The sequence below is a fragment of the Manis javanica genome, chromosome 3 (assembly GCF_040802235.1).
Source record: "Manis javanica isolate MJ-LG chromosome 3, MJ_LKY, whole genome shotgun sequence".
NCBI lineage: Eukaryota > Metazoa > Chordata > Mammalia > Pholidota > Manidae > Manis > Manis javanica.
Window position 1 is genome coordinate 96521650 of NC_133158.1, and position 23350 is coordinate 96544999.

Here is a 23350-nt window from a genome sequence, read left to right on the forward strand (position 1 = left end):
GCGGATACAGGCATATCTCCTTGTATTGCACTTCACTTTATTGGGCTTTATAGATAATGTGTTCTTTATAAATTGAAGGTTTGTAGCAACCCTGCATCAAGCACAGCTATCAGAGCCATTTTTCTCAAAAGCATTTGCTTATTTTGTGTGTTTGTGTCATACTTTGGTAATTCTCCCAATGTTTTAAACTTTTTCATTATTATTGTTATAGTGATCTGTGATAAGTGATTTTTGATGTTACTGTTGCAATTGTTTGGGGGCACCACAAACTATGCCCATATAAGATGGAGGATTTGTGTGCATTCTGATTGCTCTACTAACCGGACATTCCCCTATCTCTCTCCTTCTCCTCAGTCTCCCTATTCCCTGAGACACAACAGTATTGAAATTAGGCCAATTAATAGCCCTCCAATGGTCTCCAAGTGTTCAAGTGAAAGGAAGAGCTGCATATCTCTTGTTTTAAGTGAAAAGCCAGAAATGATGAAGCTTAGTGAGGAAGGCATGTCAAAAACCGAGATAGGCTAAAAGTTAGGCCTCTTGCACCATTTGTCCAAGTTGTGATGAAAAGGAAAAGTTCTTGAAGGAAATTAAAAGTGCAATTCCAGGGAATATATGAAAGATAAGAAGCTGAAACAGTCTTATTGCTGATATGAAGAAAGTTTTAGAACTCTGGATAGACCAAACTAGTCTTAATATTCCCTTAAACCAAAATCTAATCCAGAGTAAGGCCCTAACCTTCTTCAATTCTAGGGAGGCTAAAAGGTAAAGAAGCTACAGAAGAAATGTTTGAAGCTAGCAGACTGGTTTATGAGGTTGAATGAAAGAAGCTGTCTCCCTAACATAAAAGTGCAGATGAAGCAGCAGGTGCTCATTTAGAAGCTGCAGCAAGTTATGCAGATGATCTATCTGAAATAATGAATAAAGGTGGCTAAGCTAAACAAAAAATTTTCCTTGTAGATGAAACAACCTTATATTGGAAGAAGAATCTCTCTAGGACTCTCATAGCTAGAGAGAAATCAATGCCTGGCTTCAAAGCTTCAAAGAACAGGTTAACTCTATTACAGGGTCTAATACAGCTGGCAACTTTAAGTTGAAGCCAGTAGTCATGTGCCATTCTGAAAACCCTTGGGCCCTTAAGAATTACTCTCTAAATCTACTCTGCCTATGCTTTATAAATGGAAAAACAAAACCTGGATGACAGCATATCTTTTTACAACATGGTTTACTGAATATTTGAAGCACACCGTTGAAACCTATCGCTCAGGAAGATTTTTGCTGACAATGCACTCGGTCACCCAAGAGCTCTGATGGAGCTGTACAATGAGATTAATGTGTTTTCATGTCTGCTAACACAATATCCATTCTTCAGTCCATAGATCAAGCAATAATTCTGAATTTTAAGTCTTATTATTAAATAAACATATTTCATAAGGCTGTATCTGTTACAGATATTGATTCCCCAGATGGATCTGGCCAAAAGGATTTGCCCTTCTAGATGCTACTAAGAACATTCAGGATTGATGAGAAGAGGTCAAAATACTAACATTAACAGGAGTTTGGAAGAAGTTGATTCCAAACTTTACAGATGACCTTGAGGGGTTCAACACTTCAGTGGAGGAAGTAACAGCAGATGTGGTAGAAATAGCAACAGAACTAAAATTGGAAGTGGAGTCTGAAAACGTGACTGAATTGCTTCAATTTCATGATAAAACTTGAAAGGATGAGGAGCTTCTTATAGATAGATGAGCAAAGAAAGTGGTTTCTTGACATGGAATTTACTTCCGGTGAAGATGTAAAGATTGTTGAAATGACTACCAAAAGTTTAGAATATTACATAAACAGTTGATAAAACAGTGGTAGGTTTTCAGAGGATTGACTCCAATTTTGAAAGCCCTTTGGGTAAAATACTATCAAACAGCATCCTGTGCCATGGAGAATAATTCATGAAAGAAGAGTCAATCAGTGTGGCAAACTTAATAGGTGCTTTATTTTAATAAATTGCCACAGCCACCCTAACCTTCAGTGACCACAACCCTGATCAGTCAGAAGCCATCAATATGGAGGCAAGACCCTCCAACAGCAAAAAGATTATGACCCACTGGAAGCTCACATAATGGTTGGCATTGTTTTAGCAATAAATAATTTTTAATTAAGGTCTGTACATTGTTTTTTTTAGACATAATGCTATTACACAGCTAATATACTACAATATAGTAAACATAACTTACATATGGGAAATCAAAAAATTCATTTGACTTGTTTTATTGCAGAGGTCTGGAACCAAACCCATAATAACTCTGAGATATGCCTGTAGTGATATCAACTACATGCTGCCTTTGCAATACTGTGCTGAATGAGATCTCTCCTTTACTCCAAACCTTAAAGTCAGGTACACTCAGCAGGCTTTTGTTAGTGATGTTCAGGGCAGTAAAGGAAGGCAGACAGTATCTAGTATGGGTTGAAGCATTACGGCAACAGAGCAGTAAATGGAGGCAATTGGCACAAGAGGTAAAAAATTAAGCAGTAACAGAATGGCAGACTTAGGAGGGGCCAAGAGAAAGCAAGCACTGTAGGAATACTTGATATTTGGGGATAAAAGATGGAGTGGAGGATGAAGTATTCATGTGAAAATTCAATGAAGAAGAGACATCACAAGCCTGGAGAGCTTTATTATATAAAACAGCAGATAGGTGTTGCATATGTAAAAATCACATGTAGTAAAAATAATAAATCAAGATATGAGAATGTTTGGTGCAGTTGGGAATGTCTTTTTCTTTTCTAACTATTCAACAGATTTATAACAATTTTACATCAATAATGATGTTCTTACCTTCCTCTTGGCAAGTCTGAATCATCCTTTTTCCACCGTACAGTTGGTTGAGGATCTCCCTGGACCTGACAACGAAATTCTACAGCTTCCTCCTCCAGCACCACCTGGTTGATTGGTCTCCTGAGAAATGTAGGTCGTTCTTAGGCGGAAAAAAAAAAGGCATGAAATAAAATGAATGCTGTGCATGTTTTAAGCACATTATGGAAAAAACATAGGAAACATGGTTTATTTTTGGTACATAGGTACGTAACTCTATATCTCAAATATGTCTTGATAAGGTCATACAAATCCAACGTAATTGAATAAAATAAAATATTTTGGAACACAGAAATAGCTACAGTTTGTATTTAAAACAGCACAACCTTTTGGAAAAAATATTAAGTTCATTCTTCAGTGAATTCCTGAGCTAAACCAGATGGATCATATCATAAGGAACCTGAACACTAAATTGCACAGGAACAAGGAAAGAGAGAGGAATGATTAATCTATTACAATGGTTCAGAGTGGGAAAATTAAAAGCTGAAACTGATGGAAAACATCAGAAAGGAAACTAATATTCATTGTCCATAACATATGGTGGAGGAAACAAAAAGAAAGTTGTGTTCTCACACATATATGTTATCTAAATTTTCCCACATAGACTACCACTGATTAAGGACCTAGTAATTCCATCATGTATGGAGAATCATCTACCAGATTTTTTTAAAGTAAAACAGCTGTCAATCTGATTTTTTAAAAAATAAAATCACTGTCATTATTAATTCTTGTAAAATATTGGCTATCATACATAACTTTCTAAGGCCACTTCCCATTACGTTTTTCTAAGTATTTCAGATATTTGCTCATTTTTTCTTTAATTATATGTTCTTTATTTCTCTGGTGTTTCATTTTAGTGTTTATGTCCTTTATTCTTGTGTTTTCATATGTCCCAGGCAGATTAACCTGCATTCTAGATCCCCTGTACATAGAGCTAGGGAAAAATAAATCTTTGTCCATGAGAATCTTACCATCTAAGGGAAATATACAAAAAAAACAGTAGTTTTATATAACATTAGACACTTCAATTCATTGTCTAGCTTTTTCCCTTTTGATAATGGTTTGATACAGAGAAAACACCATTTAAATTTTTATTATCACTTGCCTCCAAATCATAGGAAAGCCTATATTGCTACATACTGAAGTAGAAAGAGAAGTCAAGGAAAAAAAAAGATGAAATCCATAGGGAGTTGACACAATTTATCTAGCCATATGGCCATATTTAGTCACTTAGGACTTTAGTTTCAAACTGAATTTAAACATGTGAATACAGTGGTACAAAAATGGAAACATATTTAACAAGAAACCTATAAAGAAAATAAATCACTTTAAATAACACATGTTAAGAGTATAGAATGGAAGTATATGGCTTTATTGACTAAATGCAGACTTATACTTAACAACTATGAGTTGCAAGAGCTGTATTTGATTGTAATAGTCAACCATCACTGGCCATGAGAAGGAAGACAATTGCATCTCCCCACAGTGAAATTGACAGTAGGGAACAAAATGTTCTTTAAAACATTTTTAAATGTTTATCTTTTAAAAGATCTGCATATGTTCGAGTATCTGCACATGGGGACCCCAAAATCCCAAGGCATAAAACAAGGCAAATAGGATTTTATCACAGTTTTTTAAATGTAGAATTTAGAAATAACCTGTAAAACTTTCAGGGAGAAAACATTGTTTATAAAGATTTTAGGTAGTCAGAAGCAATTAGCAGCTAAGTGTGCTCCAACACAACAGAAAAAATATGCATGTTGGTTGGAATAACTTAGTATTATCCTTTTGAACTCTAGACATTATATGCTCCAAATAACTAATTCAGTGCTGGTATAGGTGATACCGAGCTATACAGTTTCTGACAAAACATAGGCAATTGGATCAGCGAGGGGCTGCCCTGTTATTCGGAAGTGGAATGAGCCTAGTAAGCCTTTCCTTAGCTAAAATGGTGTAAAGAAAAGACTGTTTACTCCCCACTTTCCAAAAGTTCAACTTATTCCACTTAACTTTAATGGAAGACCCACATTATTAAAGTCATGGCATAAAGTGAAAATCCTCTTTGGATTTCTTTCAATTAAGGAAAACAGGTACTTTACTATATCTTTCCTAAAACTGAAGGGGTGTAAATGCAAATGGACTGAATGCACCAATCAAAAGTCATAGAGTCACTGAATGGTTAAAAAAACAGGACCCATCTATATGCTGCCTACAAGAGACTCAATTTAGACCCAAAGACATACAAAGAATAAAAGTGAAAGGATGGAAAAAGATATTTCATTCAACTAATAGGGAGAAAAAAGCAGGAGTTACAGTACTTGTATCAGGTAAAATCGACTTCAAAACAAAGAAAGTCAAAAGAAACAAAGAAGGACATTACATAATGATTAAAGGGTCAATCCAACAAGAAGATATAACCATTATAAATATCTATGTGCCCAACACAGGAGCACCTACATATGTGAAATGAATACTAACAGAATTAAAAGGGGAAATAGAATGCAATGCTTTTGTTCTAGGAGACCCCAACACTCCACTCAATCTGAAGGATAGATAAACCAGACAGAAAATAAGTAAGGACACAGAGGCACTGAACAACACCTTAGAACAGTTGGATCTAACAGACATTTACAGACTCTACACACAAAAGCAGAATACACGTTCTTCTCAAGTGCACATGGAACATTTTCAAGAATAGGTCATATACTGGGCCACAAAAAGAGCCTTGGTAAATTAAAAAATTGAAATTTTACCAACCGGTTTCTCAGACCATAAAGGTATGAAACTAGAAATAAATTACGCAAAGGAAAGGAAAAATCCCACAAACACATGGAGGCTTCACAACATGCTCCTAAATAATCAATGGATCAATGACCAAATAAAAACAAAGATCAAGCAATATATGGAGACAAATGACAACAATAATTCAAGACTGCAAAATCTGTGGGATGCAGCAAACACCATGCTAAGAGGAAAGTATATTGCCATACAGGCCTACCCCAGGAAAGAAGAACACTCTAAAATCACAATTAATGAAACTAGAAAAAGAACAACTAATGAGGCCCAAAGTCAGTAGAAGAGGGACATAATGAAGATTACAGCATAAATAAATAAAATTGAGAAGAATAAAATAATAGAAAGAATCAATGAAAGCAAGAGCTGGTTCTTCAAGAAAATAAAGAAAGTAGATAAACCCCTAGCCAGAATTATCAGGGAAAAAAGAGAGTCTATATACATAAACAGAATCAGAAATGAGAAAGGAAAAATCACTACAGACACCACAGAAATAAAAATAATTACTAGAGTATACTATAAAAAATTATATGCCAACAAACTGGATAACCTAGAAAAAATGGACAACTTTCTAGAAAAATACAACCTTCCAATGCTAACCCAGAAAGAAACAGAAAATCTGAATAGACCAATTACCAGCAATGAAATTGAACTGGTAATCAAAGAACTACCTAAGAACAAAACCCCTGGACAGTTGGCTTCACTGCTAAGTTTTATTAAACATTTAGTGAAGACCTAATATGCATCCTCCTTAAAGTTTTCCAAAAAGTAGAAGAGGAGGGAATACTCCCAAAATCATTCTACATGGCCAGCATCATTCTAATACCAAAACCAGGCAAAGAAACCACAAAAAAAGAAAATTACAGACCAATATCCTTGATGAACATAGATGCAAAAATACTCAACAAAATATTAGCAAACTGAATTCAAAAATACATCAAGAGGATCAACCACCATGGTCAAGTGGGATTCATCTCAAGGATGCAAGCATGGTATAATATTTGAAAATCCATCAACATCATCCACCACATTAACAAATACAGGACAAAAATGACATGATCATCTCTATGGATGCTGAAAAAGCATTTGAAAAAATTCAACATCCATTAATGATAAAAATTCTCAACAAGATGGATATAGAGGGCTAGTACCTCAACATAATAAAGGTCATATATGACAAACCCACAGCCAACATCATACTTAACAGTGAGAAGCTGAAAGCTTTTCTTTTAAGATCAGGAACAAGACAAGGATGCCCACTCTCCCCACTTCTATTTAACATAGTCTGGATGTCTTAGTCATGGCAATCAGACAACACAAAGAAATAAAAGGTATCCAGACTGGCAAGGAAGAAGTTAAATTGTCTCAGTTTGCAGATGACATGATGTTGCACATAAAAAACCCTAAAAAATCCACTCCAAATCAACTAGATCTAATATCTGAATTCAGCAAATGTGTGGAATACCAAATTAATACACAGAAATCTGTGCATTTCTATACACTAATGAAGAACTAGAAAAAAAGAAATCAGGAAAACAATTTCATTCACAATTGCATCAAAAAGAATGAAACACCTAGGAATAAATCTAAGCAAGGAAGTGAAAGACCTATACTCTGAAAACTACAAGACACTTATGAGAGAAATTAAAGAAGATACCAATAAATGGAAACACAACCCATGCTTGTGGATAGGAAGATTAGTATTGTCACAATGGCCATCCTGCCTATAGCAATCTACAGATTCAATGCAATTCCTATCAAAATACCAACAGCATTCTTCAATGAACTAGAGCAAATCATTCTAAAATTCATATGAAACCACAAAAGACCTGGAATAGCCAAAGCAATCCTGAGAAGGAAGAATAAAGTGGGAGGGATTATGCTCCCCAACTTCAAGCTCTACTACAAAGCCAGTGTTCAAGAAAATATGGTACTGGCACAAGAACAGAACCACAGACCAATGGAACAGACTAGAGAGCCCTGATATAAACCCAACCACATATGGTCAATTAATAAATGATAAAGGAACCATGGATATACAATGGGGAAATGACAGTCTCTTCAACAACTGGTGTTGCAAAACTGGACAGCTACATTCAAGAGAATGAAACTGGATTATTGTTTAACCCCATACACAAAAGTAAACTAAAAATGGATCAAAGACCTGAATGTAAGTCATTAAACCATAACATTCTTAGAAAAAAATATAGGCAAAAATTTCTTGAATATAAACATAAACAACTTCCTGAACACATACCCTGTAGGAAGGGAAACAAGCAAAAATGAACACATGGGACTACATCAAACTAAAAAGTTTCTGTATGGCAAAGGACACCATCAACGAACATAGAGGTATCATACTGTATGGGAGACGATATTTGTATGTGACATATCTAACAAGGGGTTAACATCCAAAATGTACAAAGAACTCACACGGCTCAACACCCAAAAAATCAAATAACCCGAATAAAAAATGGGCAGAGGATATGAAGAGACAATTCTCCAGAGAAGAAAATCAGATGCCAACAGACACATGAAAAGATGCTCTATATCATTAATCATCTGGAAAATGCAAATTAAAACCACAATAAGATATCACCTTACACCAGTAAGGATGGCCAGCACCGAAAAGACTAAGAACAGCAAATGGTGGCGAGGATGTGGAGAAAGAAGAACCGGCCTACACTGCTGGTAGGAATGTAAGCTAGTTCAACCATTGTGGAAAGCAATATGGAGGTTCCTAAAAAAATAACTAAAACTAGAAACACTATTTGACCCGGGAATCCCACTTCTTGGAATTTACCCAAAGAATACAATTTCTAAGAATCAAAAAGACATGTGCACCCTATGTTTATCCCAGTATTATTTACAATAGCCAAGATATGGAAGCAACCTAAGTGTCCATCAGAACATGGATAAAAAAGATGTTCTACATTTACACAATGGAATACTATTCAGCCATAAGAAAGAAACAAATCCCAGCATTTGCAACAACATGAATGTAGCTGGAGGATATTATGCCTAGTGAAATAAGCCAGGGGGAGAACGATAAGTGCCAAATGATTTCCCTTATTTGTGGAGTATAACAATGAAGCAAAAATGAAGGAACAATATAGCAGTAAACTCACAGACTCCAAGAAGGGAGTAGTGGTTACCAAAGGGGAGGGGTGTGGGAGGGAGGGTTAGGAGGGAGGGAGATGGGGATTGAGGGCTATTATGTTTAGTATACATGGTGTGGGGGGTCACAGGGAAAACAGTGTAGCAAAAGAGAGGCAAACAGTGAATCTGTGTCATCTTACTACACTGGTGGACAGTGACTGCTTTGGGGTATGGGTGGGGACTTGATAATATGGGTAAATGTAGTAACTACATTGTTTTTTCATGTGAAATCTTCATAAGAGGGTATATAAATAATACCTTAATAAATTTTTTTTAAAAGTGAAGTGGTGTAACAAAATTTCAGAAATTGAGGGATATGTGTATCTCTTTATGAGTGCCTAGAGTGTTAACAGTAAAAAAAAAAAAAAACAATCATTAGCACAGACAGCAGGACTGACTTTTTCTGAGCTATCAGCTGAGGATGTTCATCCAAGTCATCTAAGAACTGCAATAACCCAAAGTTAACACAGCAAAAACACTGCTGCTTTCACTCACTGAGACTGAGAAATTATCTCTCTGGTGAGGATCCCCCTCTAACTTTATGAGGGTATTGTACTGCAACTTGGTATATGCATGTGTGGTCTAAGAGGATTGTTTCATCCACTCACTCATTCAGCACATGTTAATATAGTGCATGTTTCATCCACTCACTCATTCAGCACATGTTAATATAGTGCATCCTATGGAAAAATTGGAACATACTGGCAGGTAAACCAATGATATGGTGTGTGTGAGTGTGTGTATTCATTCATCAGAGAAATGGTAGATATGAGCAAGATGCACCCTTATGCTTAAGCCATTGTTAGTCAGTTTTCTGTTACTTGAATTCAAATGCATTCTTAATAATATAAAGAAGTCAACTTAGAAAGAAATGAAGAAAAATAAACAATCATATCTGTAAGCTATATAAAAGATCTTGGATTTAAAAAATCTAAATAAGGAAAGAATCAAAAGAAACTTCTTAAGCATGATGAAGATATAACAATGCAAATATTATTTTAAAAAATAATATACTTAAGTCACACCTATTAAAACAAGGAACAAGATGGACTTGCCAGGATTAGTAATCAATTAAAAAAAAAAAAAACGAGAGTATGAGTATGAAAAAAAAAATTATTTGCAGATACTCTGCAATACAAATTCAGAACAATAACTGATTATTGATAACTTTAAGAAAAATAACTACATTGGGACTACATTGGGTCATAGGAGCAATGGTGGCAGTATTGGAAAATGGGGTACTTTAGGGTAAGTTGTAGCAAATTCATATATGGAAGAACTAGTAAATCACTGGTATGTAAAAATCTACCTATCAGCTTTCTATCTATCTCTATCATGGAAAATTTTCATGGCATGATAATGACTACAAAATAAATTGCATATCAGCATAGGAGACCAATTCCATTAAGAAACACATGAGAGATACAGATTAAAGACGGTGGCGTGAGAGGAGAGACAGAGGCTTCATCCTAAAACTGGATACAATTAGAAAATTTAATTGGCGCAACTAATCCTGAGAGAGCAACAGGAAAGAGGACACGTCAGACTGCACACACCTGGAGAAAAGAGCAGACCTCAGCGAACGGGGTAACATACCAGAGCTGTGGCTCCGCGGATCCCGAGCCCTTTCCCCACCCCAGCTCACCGGTGGGAGGAAGAGAAACGGAACAAGAGGATATAACCATTATAAAGAGAAATGGAGCAGGAAGGGAGTGGAAGGCTTGGGACTGCTGAATACCTAACTCCGGATATCTGCTCTGGGAGCACAAACCTACATTTCATGGTGCTTTCATGAGACTGGTATGACTACTGGGTTGGAAAGTTAATACAGGCAGAGTTCCTGGGGAGACTGGGATTCCGGCTGCTTGAGGAAAGCAGGGATCCATATCTGGCTGCTCTGGACAAAAACTTATACCTGTGTGTCTGGCCCAATAGCTCAAGCAGGGGAGACAGGCATAAGAGCCAGGAGGTGGGGAACAGCTTTTTCCTACCCCCAGTACCGCTCCTCTGTGACCCCTGACATTGCTTCAGGGGCTCAGCAGCTCCAAAATAGAGATTGTGGACACTAGAGGGCGCCATATACAAACATAAACGCCAAAGGAACCTTGCCCAGAGTAAAATTGTTAATACAACTCCCGAGAAAGATTTAAATGATATGGACCTCGTGACTCTTCCTGAAAGGGAGTTCAAAATAAAAATAATCAACATCCTAATGGAGGTACAGAAAGACATCCAAGAACTCAGGAATGAATTCAGGTCAGAGATCCAATCATTAAAGAACACAATGGAGGGTATTAAAAGCAGGTTGGATACGGTGGAAGAGACAATAAATGAAATAGAAACTAGAGAAGAGGAATACAAAGAAGCAGACACACAGAGAGAAAAAAGGATCTCTAAAAATGAAAGAATATTGAGAGAACTGTGTGACCAATCCAGGCGAAACAATATTTGCCTTATAGGGATACCAGAAGAAGAAGAGAGAGAAAAAGGGATAGAAAATGTCTTTGAGGAGGTAGTTGCTGAAAACTTCCCCAATCTGGGAAAGGAAATAGTCTCTCAGGCCATGGAGACCTACAGATCCCTCTACACAAGGGACCCAAGGAAGACAACAGCAAGACACATAGTAATTAAAATGTGAAAGATCAAGGATAAGGACAGACTGTTAAAGGCAGCCAGAGGCAGAAATGAGATTACATACAAAGGAAAGCCCATCAGACTAACAACAGATTTCTCAGCAGAAACCTTAAGGCCAGAAGGGAGTGGCACGATGTATTTAATGCCATGAAACAGAAGGGCCTGGAACCAAGATTACTTTATCCGGTGAGAATTCATTTAAATTTGAAGGAGGGATTAAACAATTTCCAAATAAGCAAAAGCTGAGAGAGTTTACCTCCCACAAACCATCTCTGCAGTCTATTTTGGAGGGACTGCTATAGATGGAAGTGTTCCTAGGGGTGGATAGCTGTCACCAGAGGTAGTAAAATCATGGTAGGGAGGGTGGAGCAGCTGATTGTGAGGTAAATGCAAAATTAAATTGACTATCCTCAAAGCCAATAAAGGGATAGAGAAAAAGTATAGAATCTGATACCTAATATATAAAGAATGAAGGAGGAAGAAAAAGGACGAGAAATAGAAAAGAACCTTTAGATTGTGTTTGTAACAGCATACTAAGTGAGTTAAGTTACACTCTTAGATAGTAAGGAAAGTAAACTGGAACCTTTGGTAACCACGAATCTAAAGCCTGAAATGGCAATAAGTACATACCTATCGATAATCACCCTAAATGTAAATGGACTGAATGCACCAATCAAAAGACATAGAGTCACTGAATGGTTAAAAAAAACAAGACCCATCTATATGCTGCTTACAAGAGACTCACCTCAAATCCAAAGACATGCACAGACTAAAAGTCAAGGGATGGAAAAAGATATTTCATGCAAACAATAGTGAGAAAAAAGCAGGAGTTGCAGTACGAGTATCAGACAGACATCAAAACAAAGAAAGTAACAAGAGATAAAGAAGGACATTACATAATGATAAAGGACTCAGTCCAACAAGAGGATATAACCATTATAAATATATATGCAACCAACACAGGAGCACCAGCATATGTGAAACAAATACTAACAGAACTAAAGGAGGAAATAGACTGCAATGCTTTCATTTTAGGAGACTTCAACACACCATTCACTCCAAAGACAGAGCCACCAGACAGAAAATAAGTAAGGACACAGAGGCACTGAACAACACACTACAACAGATGGACCTAATAGACATCTATAGAAATCTCCAACCAAAAGCAACAGGATACACATTCTTCTCAAGTGTACATGGAACATTCTCCAGAATAGACCACATACTAGGCCACAAATAGAGCCTCAGGAAATTCAAAGAGATTGAAATCCTACCAACCAACTTCTCAGACCACAAAGGTATAAAACTAGAAATAAATTGTACCAAGAAAGCAAAAAGGCTCACAAACACATGGAGGCTTAAAAATATGCTCCTAAATAGTCAATGGATCAATGACCAAATTAAAATGGAGATCCAGAAATATATGGAAATAAATAACAACAGCAACACAAAGCCCCAACTTCTGTGGGATGCAGCAAAAGCAGTCTTAAGAGGAAAGTATATAGCAAACCAGGCATATTTAAAGAAGGAAGAACAAACTCAAATGAATAGTTTAACATCACAGTTATCAAAATTGGAAAAAGAAGAACAAATGAGGCCTATAGTCAGCATAAGGACAGACATAATAAAGATCAGAGAAGAAATAAACAAAATTGAGAAGAATAAAACAATAGAAAAATGGTTAATTGAGAAAATAAATAAAATAGATAAGCATCTACCCAGACATATTAAAAGAAAAAGAGAATCAACACACATCAACAGAATCAGAAATGAGAAAGTCAACATCACGACGGACCCAACAGAAATACAAAGAATTATTAGAGACTACTATGAAAACGTATATGCTAAGAAGTTGGAAAACCCAGAAGAAATGGACAACTTCCTAGAAAAATACAACCTTCCAAGACTGACCAAGAAAGAAACACAAAATCTAAACAAATCAATTACCAGCAAAGAAATTGATGCAGTAATCAAAAAACTACCCAAGAACAAAAATCCCCCGGGCCAGATGGATTTACCTCGGAATTTTATCAGACATACAGAGAAGATATAATACCCATTCTCCTTAATGTTTTGCAAAAAATAGCAGAGGAGGGAATACTCCCAAACTCATTCTATGAAGCCAACATCACCCTAATACCAAAACATCACCCTAATACCAAAGACACCACCAAAAAAGAAAACTACAGACCAATAACCCTGATGAATGTACATGCAAAAATACTCAACAAAATATTAGCAAACAGAATTCAAAAATACATCAAAAGGATTGTACACCATGACCAAGTGGGATTCATCCCAGGGATGCAAGGATTGTACAACATTCGAAAATCCATCAACATCATCCACCACATCAACAAAAAGAAACACATGATCATCTCCATAGATGCTGAAAAAGCATTCAATAAAATTCAACTTCCATTCATGATAAAGAATATCAGCAAAATGGGTATAGAGGGCAAGTACCTCAACATAATAAAGGCCATATATGATAAACCCACACCCAACATCATACTGAACATTGAGAAGCTGAAAGCTTTTCCTCTGCAATCAGGAACAAGATAGGGATGCCCACTCTCCCCACTGTTATTTAACATAGTACGGGAGGTCCTAGCCATGGCAATTAGACAAAACAAAGAAATACAAGGAATCCAGATTGGTAAAGAAGAAGTTAAACTGTCACTATTTGCAGATAACATGATATTGTACATAAAAAACCCTAAAGACTCCACTCCAAAACTACTAAAACTGTTATCAGAATACAGCAAAGTTGCAGGATACAAAATTAACACACAGAAATCTGTGGCTTTCCTATACACTAACAACGAGCCAATAGAAAGAGAAATCAGGAAAACAATTCCATTCACAATTGCATCAAAAAGAATAAAATACCTTGGAATAAATCTAACCAAAGAAATGAAAGATCTATACCCCGAAATCTATAAGACACTCTTAAGAGAAGTTAAAGTGGACCCTAACAAATGGAAACTCATCCCATGCTCTTGGCTAGGAAGAATTAATATCATTAAAATGGCTGTCCTGCCTAAAGCAATATACAGATTTGACACAATCCCTATCAAATTACCAACAACATTCTTCAACGAACTGGAACAAATAGTTCAAAAATTTATATGGAAACACCAAAGACCCCGAATAGCCAAAGCAATCCTGAGAAGGAAGGTTAAAGTGGTGTGGATCTCACTCCCCAACTTCAAGCTCTACTACAAAGCCATAGTAATCAAGACAATTTGGTACTGGCACAAGAACAGAGCCACAGACCAGTGGAACAGATTAGAGACTCCAGACATTAACCCAAACATATATGGTCAATTAATATTCAATAAAGGAGCCATGGACATACAATGGGGAAATGACAGTCTCTTCAACAGATGTTGCTAGCAGAACTGGACAGCTACATGTAAGAGAATGAAACTGGATCACTGTCTAACCCCATACAGAAAAGTAAATTCAAAATGGATTAAAGACCTGAATGTAACTCATGAAACCATAAAACTCTTAGAAAAAAACATAGGCAAAAATATCTTAACACATGGATGTGAACATTAGTGACTTCTTTATGAATATATCTCCCTGGGCAAGGAAAACAATAGCAGAAATGAACAAGTGGGACTATATCAAGCTGAAAAGCTTCTGTACAGCAAAGGACACCGTCAATAGAACAAAAAGGTACCCTACAGTATGGGAGAATATTTTTGTAAATGACAGATCCGATAAAGGCTTGACATCCAAAATATATAAAGAGCTCATGCTCCTCAACAAACAAAAAGCAAATATTCCAATTAAAAAATGTGCAGAGGAGCTGAACAGTTATCCAAAGAAGAAATTCAAATGGCCAACAGACACATGAAAAGATGCTCCACATTCGCTAGTTATCAGAGAAATGCAAATTAAAACCACAATGAGATATCACCTCACACCCGTAAGGGTGGCCACCATCCAAAAGACAAACAACAACAAATGTTGGCGAAGTTGCGGAGAAAGGGGAACCCTTCTACACTGCTGGTGGGAATCTAAATTAGTTCAACCATTGTGGAAAGCAATATGGAGGCTCCTCAAAATGCTCAAAATAGACTTACCATTTGACCCAGGAATTCCACTCCTAGGAATTTACCCTAAGAATGCAGGAGCCCAGACTCAAAAAGACATATGTATCCCTATATTTATCACAGCACTATTTACAATAGCCACGAAATCGAAGCAACCTAAGTGTCCATCAGTAGATGAATGGATAAAGAAGATGTGGTACATATACACAATGGAATTATTCAGCCATAAGAAGAAAACAAATCCTATCATTTGCAACAACATGGATGGAGCTAGAGGGTATTATGCTCAGTCAAATAAGCCAAGCGGAGAAAGAGAAATACCAAATGATATCTGTGGAGTATAAGAACAAGGAAAAACTGAAGGAACAAAACAGCAGCAGAATCACAGAACCCAAGAATGGACTAACAGTTACCAAAGGGAAAGGAACTGGGGAGAATGGGACGGTAGGGAGGGGTAAGGGTGGGGAAGAAGAAAGGGGGTATTATGATTAGCATGTATAATGTGGGGGTTGGGGAAAGGGGAGGGCTTTGCAACACAGAGAAGACAAGTAGTGATTCTACAACATCTTACCATGGTGATGGACAGTGACTATAATGGGGTTTGAGGGGGGGACTTGGGGTAGGGGAGAGCCTAGTAAACATAATGTTCTTCAAAAAATAAAGTAAAATAAGTAAAAAATAAAAGTAAATTTAAAAAAGGGATTAAATTTAAAAAAAAGAAACATGAATATTTTCAGGCAAAATTTTTGTATGTTTCCTTTAGCACACTACCAGACACAAAATTGCAACATATGAATATAATTAAATTGAGGGACAAACTTTACATTAGAGTTGTCACAAAATCTAGCTGGCTTTTCATCCAAGGAACACCATCAGGATTCCTGGGTGTTTTGGGCTATCATATGTAGTTTAAGTCCCTTGTTCTGTATGGAGATATTTGAAACACCTGATTTATAATTTCAAGAAGAAGCAAGATACAGGATCCCCTGCCGTTGTTCTGATGAACTCAGCGGGGGTGGTGAGTTTCTCAAAGAACCTTCCCTATTCCCTTCTGCCCTCAAGCAAAGTCTAGTTGCCTAGCAACTCAATAAGCACGGGAGGGTATGTGGTATATAATTTTTGGAAGCCTAACATAGGTTCATGCTGAAAAATGTAATTCAATTGATAGGAAAAAAAAAAGGGTGCAGTGCAAAGAATAACCCAGGTGAAAGTCATTTGTATATACCTGGTCTATCAAGGTGGGGTTTACATCTGAGTGTCTTAGGTTGTGCCTTCCAACAAAGTAACATTAAAATTTACTACTACATTGTATTTGGTCACAACTTTTAAAGTATTATTCTGAGAATTTCCATAGCACCCATTACAGCAATTATCTCTAAATTGTATTATTCATTATTCCCATTGTTTTCTGCTAATTACACTAAACTCACCTTCTACTTTGCAATTTTAACTGTCTACACAATACAGTATGTTAAAAACTGTAGGCTTGCCTAATATTTATTTAGATGGAAATAATCTTTTTATAAGAATTGTTTCCCAATTTCTTTAACTAGACTTTATTTCCAGAATATTAAGAATAAAAGAACATGAATATTAAAGACTAAGGAAGTTGTACAAGCAGAAAAATTAATGTTAAATGCTTTGCCTTTGCAGTGGCTTCTGTTATAAACAGAAAACAAAGCCACACCCCTTTCAGAAGGAAATTATAATTACAAAGAAATGTGTTGGGATTTACTGTTTTGTGTCAGAATCATCTGTAAAGAAATGTAAAGATATAAGGATTAGAAAGTAATTTGATAAGAGAATCTCCCAGTAAATTGCTAAGTGATCACATTCAGTATCTATCCATTAATGCCCCGTGGAGTTTGTACCCCATGAAACTCTGCACAATTAAAATACATAGACGGGAAATAAATTACAATGAACTGCTAAATAATGAGGAAACTTAATATTAAGGCATGTAAAATAAGGTCACTGATTTTTCCATGTTATTACCTTATGTCTGATCACATATTGAAAAACAGGGGTGGGGGAATAAATCTCAAGGGCTGTTTGCTGAGTGCTTATCAATTAGATTTAGAGTCCCTCTGAATGGCCTGAGCCCTAATTACATAGCCAGGGAGCGATCAGAGGCAATGTCTGTGCCAATGCAATTAACATTTTTTTTTATGTGAGATAAACTGGATTTGAATCACCTGCATAACTTGCTTACTAGGTTAATCTCTCTTGAGACAGGAGTGTTGTTTGGCAGTGTGGCACCACGTAAAGCACAGCTCTCAAGTAGTCAGGTCAATTTAGTTCCAAATTGGCATTCTGGAAAACCCAACTTTGTATGCAGCTGTAATAATATCAAATCCAAATCTCGTCATTATGTCAATATTACTCAGGAAGCAAAATATTCAATTTAACACAAGTACCTTAAATCTGAACTGTGGTTGCGTAATATCTCTTAAGTTTCTTATTTGCATTCTGTAGTGAAGTAAATTAAGTGCTCAGTGAACAATTTCTCTTTTCAACTGCATTCAACCGCTGAATATGGTTGTAGAATTGGCAGAGCTGTGCAGTGACACCTATTACTAGGACAACCTTAACAATTTTAAAATAAACTTTGCTTGACATTATAAAAGTGGTATTCTGGCAATAATTAATTACACAGATGAGTCCTTGAAGTCTTGTAGGACCTGTAAGACCAAAGCTATGTAATAAAAGACCATTGAAGCTAACCACTGCTTATAAACCTTACCTTACCTTTAGCTGACCCAAGAGGACCTGCCGCCCTACAGTGTCCATTAAACTGGGAAGTCTGATGGCTAGAACTATGACTTCTCCTTTTATTTAACTAGGCAGAAGGGTGATGAGAGCCATCGAATGTGAACCGTTGTGCCCTTCCAAAACAGACTGGATGATAATGGTCAGTCTGTCTGAATGTGATTAAATAAATCTTGGCTGCCTTAATTAATTTTCTTGCCAAGATTTTCTTTCTCTGAGAGAAATCATCTTGTGAAGCAAAGACAGACATAGGTAAAAGTTATCAGAGGGAAAAAAATACTTCTCTCACCATGTATTAGAAGCCAAGTTTCATGTTATTGTTGAAAACATGGTATGACAATCTTGCTGAAAATTGGGCACCTGTCTATTCATCTCTCTAACATATTTACTATATTTAAACATTTAAACAGGGCTTGGCACATAGTAGGTACTCAAGAGATATTTGTTAAATGAGTGAATGAATAAAAAATATTTTGCTGTCTTAGAGTTTGCAAGTAAATATTTTTTAAAAGATCTATATTGCTCCCAACAATTATCTTAATATTAAATACAACTTACAGCAAAGGACATCATCAGTGGAACAAAAAGGCAACTTACAATATTGGAGAATATATATATCTGTAAATGATTCACCTGATAAGGGGTTAACAAGCAAAATATATAAAGAACTCATATACCTCAACACCAAAAAAAACCAATAACCTGACTTAAAAAATGGCCAGAGGATTGAACAGACCTTTCTCCAAAGAAGAAATGAAGATGGCCAACAGACACATGAAAAGATGCTCCACATGGCCCTAATCATCAAGGAAATGTAAATCAAAACCACAATGAGATATCTCTTCCCACCAATTAGAATGGTCACTATCCACAAGACAAGAAATAACAAATGTTGGCAAGGATGTGAAGAAATGGTAACTCTCCTACACTGTTGGTGGGAATATAAATTGGTGCAACGGTGATGGAGAGCAGTAAGGAGGTTTCTCAAAAAACTGAAAACAGAAATACAGTTTGACCCAGCAATTCTACTTCCAGGAATTTACCCAAAGAAAACAAAATCCCTAAACTGAAAGATATATGCAGCCCTATGTTTACTGCTGCAGTATTTGCAATAACCAAGATATGGAAGCAACCTAAGTGTCCATCAATAGATAAATGGATAAAGATGTGATACATGTACACAATGGAACATTATTAAGCCATGAAAATAAAGAAATCCTGCCATTTGTAACAATATGGATGGAACTAGAGGGTATTATGCTCAGTGAAATAAGGCAGGTGGGGAAAGACAAATATCATATGATTTTACTTTTTGGAAAGTATAAAAACAAAGCAAAATAGAATGAATGAAACAGCAGTAGACTCATAGTCACTGAGAAGTGACTGGTGGTTACAGTGGGGAAGGGGATAGGTGGGTGGTGAGGGTGAGGGGGATAGGGGCACAAAAATTCTCAATCATACTATAAGTTGGTCACAGGGATAGTAGTGCAGCATGGAAAAATAGACAATAATTCATTCTATGTTAACAGTAACTGTACTAGTGAAGGTGAGGATTTAATAATATGGGGTAACTGCTGAACCACTGTGTTGCATATGTGAAACTAATATAAGGTTGTATATCAATATTTCAATTAAAAAATTAAATACACTGTATGTCTTGAATTCTTAAATGAAGGCTACAGGTTATCAATAAAACAGGTATTTTCCAAGGGGTGGTTCTGAGGCATCCTCCCTCATAGCTTTGTGTCTTCGTGTCTCAACTACACCCAGACCATCAACTATTATCTTTCACCCAATAACTGAAAATCAACATCACCAGACAGTACTAACAGTTGGGAAAGAAAAAAAAAACTGATCACTTAGGGATCAGAAGCACAGTAAACCTCTCAAGATCAATAGGGAAAACTAAATGATATTGGAGTCATGATGTTAATATTTGGAAGGAAAAAAAGAATGTATATATAGTAAAATCCTATAAGCAAACTATCAATTAGGCTTTGGATACAATAAAGACATTTTGGTCTGGAATATGCTCTCGGCTCCTAACAAGCCAGAAAACAGGAGAGAAACATTGTTCTGAATATAGGAGTTAACCAAGAAATAAACAAATACAGAATGCCAGAAACAGGGAATCCAGCATCGGAGGAAAGGGAAGGCAACTGTCAGGATGAAGTTTCTGGAGGTCTAAACAGCATCCAGTCTTGTCAGATTGGGCAGGAGGTCTGAGACCTCTGGAAAGGCTATTGCGAGGCTGGACTCAAAAGCTAAATAGAATTAGAGGATTTAAAACCTTTTATTAGAGATTTCAAGAAGACTTGATGACAAGTATAGAAAACCATAACTAAGTGGAACAAAAAATTGCATTATTATTAATCCAAAGAAGAACAAATGTGCCTGAAAAGAAATGCAATCATAATAGTGTAATACTTTACTTCCAGTCAACATTTACATGGTAATAATTACTCAAATTCTGAATATTAATATGACCAAAGTTTCTAATGTCTATATTGGAAGGGCAAAAAGAAAGGGGTGTGGAGGTGAGAAGGTGGAGGAGGGGATATAAATGGGTTAAATCATCTTCTAAAACAGGAACTCAAAATCATGAATAAAATTGCAGAATAAGCACATATTTAGGTATATGGAAATATATTCCAGAATAAAAGAAAGAAAAAGACAAAACAGGGTGTCAGGAATGTTCAATATGAGAGAGAGAGAGAGAGAGAGACAGAAAGTGTGTGTGTGTGTGTGTGTGTATTTATGTGTGTGTGTTGGCAGTAGAGGTGAAGCAAGATACTTCTGTACTTTATTATGTTTTGTAATACTTATAATTTTATAATGTCCATTAGAAATGTAACATATAATATATTTTTCATGTACTACTTTAATAAGCATTTAAAAATCACTTGAAAAAAGTCATGTTATTTTTTTGTTTACAATGAAAGTTAAATTTTGGACAACAGTTATCTCCTACCCAGAATTAACAATTCACTTATGTAATTCAACTCATTTCTCTGTCTTCAGGATTTTTGGAACTTAATTAACATACATAAAGAGCTAGAGAATATTCTTTATGAAGGCATCTAGAGTAAGTCATAGATTTTACTGTTCATTTACACTATGATGCCTACTTCTAAATTTTAGAGTTGATTTTGCCTATTTAACTAGGGTGTAATAACCAATGACTAGAAAAGAAGAACAAACAATAAATTATTCATTGAGTATGTCACAGTAACACTGAAAATTAAATTACACTGACCATGTTTAAAGGGCCTATTTTGTTCAATATTAAGTTGCAGTTTTCAAATAAACAAAAATTCTAAGTCCTATACCACTCACTAAAGAATCAAAATACCTGCATATGACTATTGTATTGTCAAAGACCCTTTATTCCTTTCATTGTTTTTCTTCTCATTTATAACTACTATATTTTTTGAACAATTAAATATCATCAGTTGCTTTTTCTGTATCACACATGCTAAAGATTGAGTTGCAAAGGACATTTAAAAACCTCCTGTAGTTATAGAGTAATTAGCCAGATTTTTAAAGAATGTTTGCTATATGAAATTGAAATTGAGAAAAAGATGCGTAAAATGTGACCAGCTTTACTTTTATAAGTCTTAGATCAGAAATGATAATATATTTATGCACCCTTATGTTTATTGTGGTATTACAACAGCTAAGATATGAAAGTAGCCTAAGTGACTGTCAACAGATGAATGGATAAAGAAGAGGTGGTATATATATATATATAATGGAATATTATTCATCCATGAAAAAGAAATAAATCTTGCCATTTGCCACAACGTAGATGGATTTAGAGGGTATTATGCTAAATGAAATAAGCCAGATGGAGAAAGTCAAATACCATACGATTTCACTTATTTGTGGAATCTAAAATCAAAATGAACAAAACAGCAATAGACTCACAGACACTAAAAAGTGGTTATGATGGGGGAGGGGTTGGGATGGTGAAGAGGATAAAGAGGCACAAAATCTCAATCATAATATAAATTAGTCATGGCAATGATAGCACAGCACAGAGAATATAGTCAATAGTTCTGTAACATCTTTCCATGTTGATAGATAACAACTACATTAGGTGGGGTGAGCATTTAATAATGTCTATAACTGTCAAATCATTATGTTGTATACTTGAAACCAATATAATATTGTATATCAACTATACTTGAATAAAAACATTAATATGGGATCCTTACTTATCAGTAAGAAGCCACTGATTAACAGACAAGGAAAACTGTCCTTATTTCAAATGTGTGCTGAGCTATTAATTAAAAACTATGATACTGAGGCATAGGACAAAGTTCTTAAGTCTTTAAAGTAGGAATTGGACAACTGCCCAAAAATACAGTAAATTAAAAATTCTGATGCAAAAGAAAAAGAAAAGAAGTTATACATCTAACAATGCTGAAATATAAAGAGGTTTATTAAAAAATCATGTATTGGATACAAGAGCACCAAAGTAAAATGAAGGCCTTCTTGTACATAGTATACTTTTTATTTTATTTTCTCTAAGAATTGTGGAATCAAACTACAAAAGGGGTCTTTTTCATGCAATACTTGTCATACCCTTAATTTGGACCATCACTACTGTTTTATGTTTTATTTCTGGGTTTGGATATTGTTTCTTATCAATAACGAATTTTAATTTCTCTACTTAATATTGTATTATAATCCCTTAAATCAGTTCTGAACCAGTTTACACCATCAGATAAATGTTTCTCAGTTTTCTAAATAAATTCTTCCAGAGGAACTGCTTCTAGACAAATCCAATCTCTCTGGTTTATAGCTATTTTCCAAATAATTCAGAAATTCCCTGTAACTCCTGACATCTTTAAGGATCGCCTATAGTTATCCTCATGTCTTTGGGGAAAGTCAGGTAAATAGTTCATATCATCATAGTCACATTTTAGTAAGTCTAATTGCTGCATAATGGCATTAAACCCTCTCAGTTTCCTTCTGAAGGCAGTATATACTGCTATAATGAAAGATTTTTCTGTTCCAAAGTTTGTGATAGTTATAGAAAAATAACTATGAGTGTTTC

General features: G+C 35.7%; 1 protein-coding gene across 11 annotated transcripts in view; it reads right to left on the reverse strand.

Moving 5' to 3' along the window:
* The window catches only part of ROBO2 (roundabout guidance receptor 2), a 1411015-nt gene that overhangs the window by 157080 nt on the left and 1230585 nt on the right, over window positions 1–23350 (reverse strand). For all 11 annotated transcript variants that reach the window (XM_073231817.1, XM_073231816.1, XM_073231815.1 and 8 more), the window contains exon 5: window positions 2831–2969. In XM_073231817.1, coding sequence (XP_073087918.1) covers window positions 2831–2969 — 139 coding nt within the window. The remainder of the gene's footprint in view (window positions 1–2830; window positions 2970–23350) is intronic.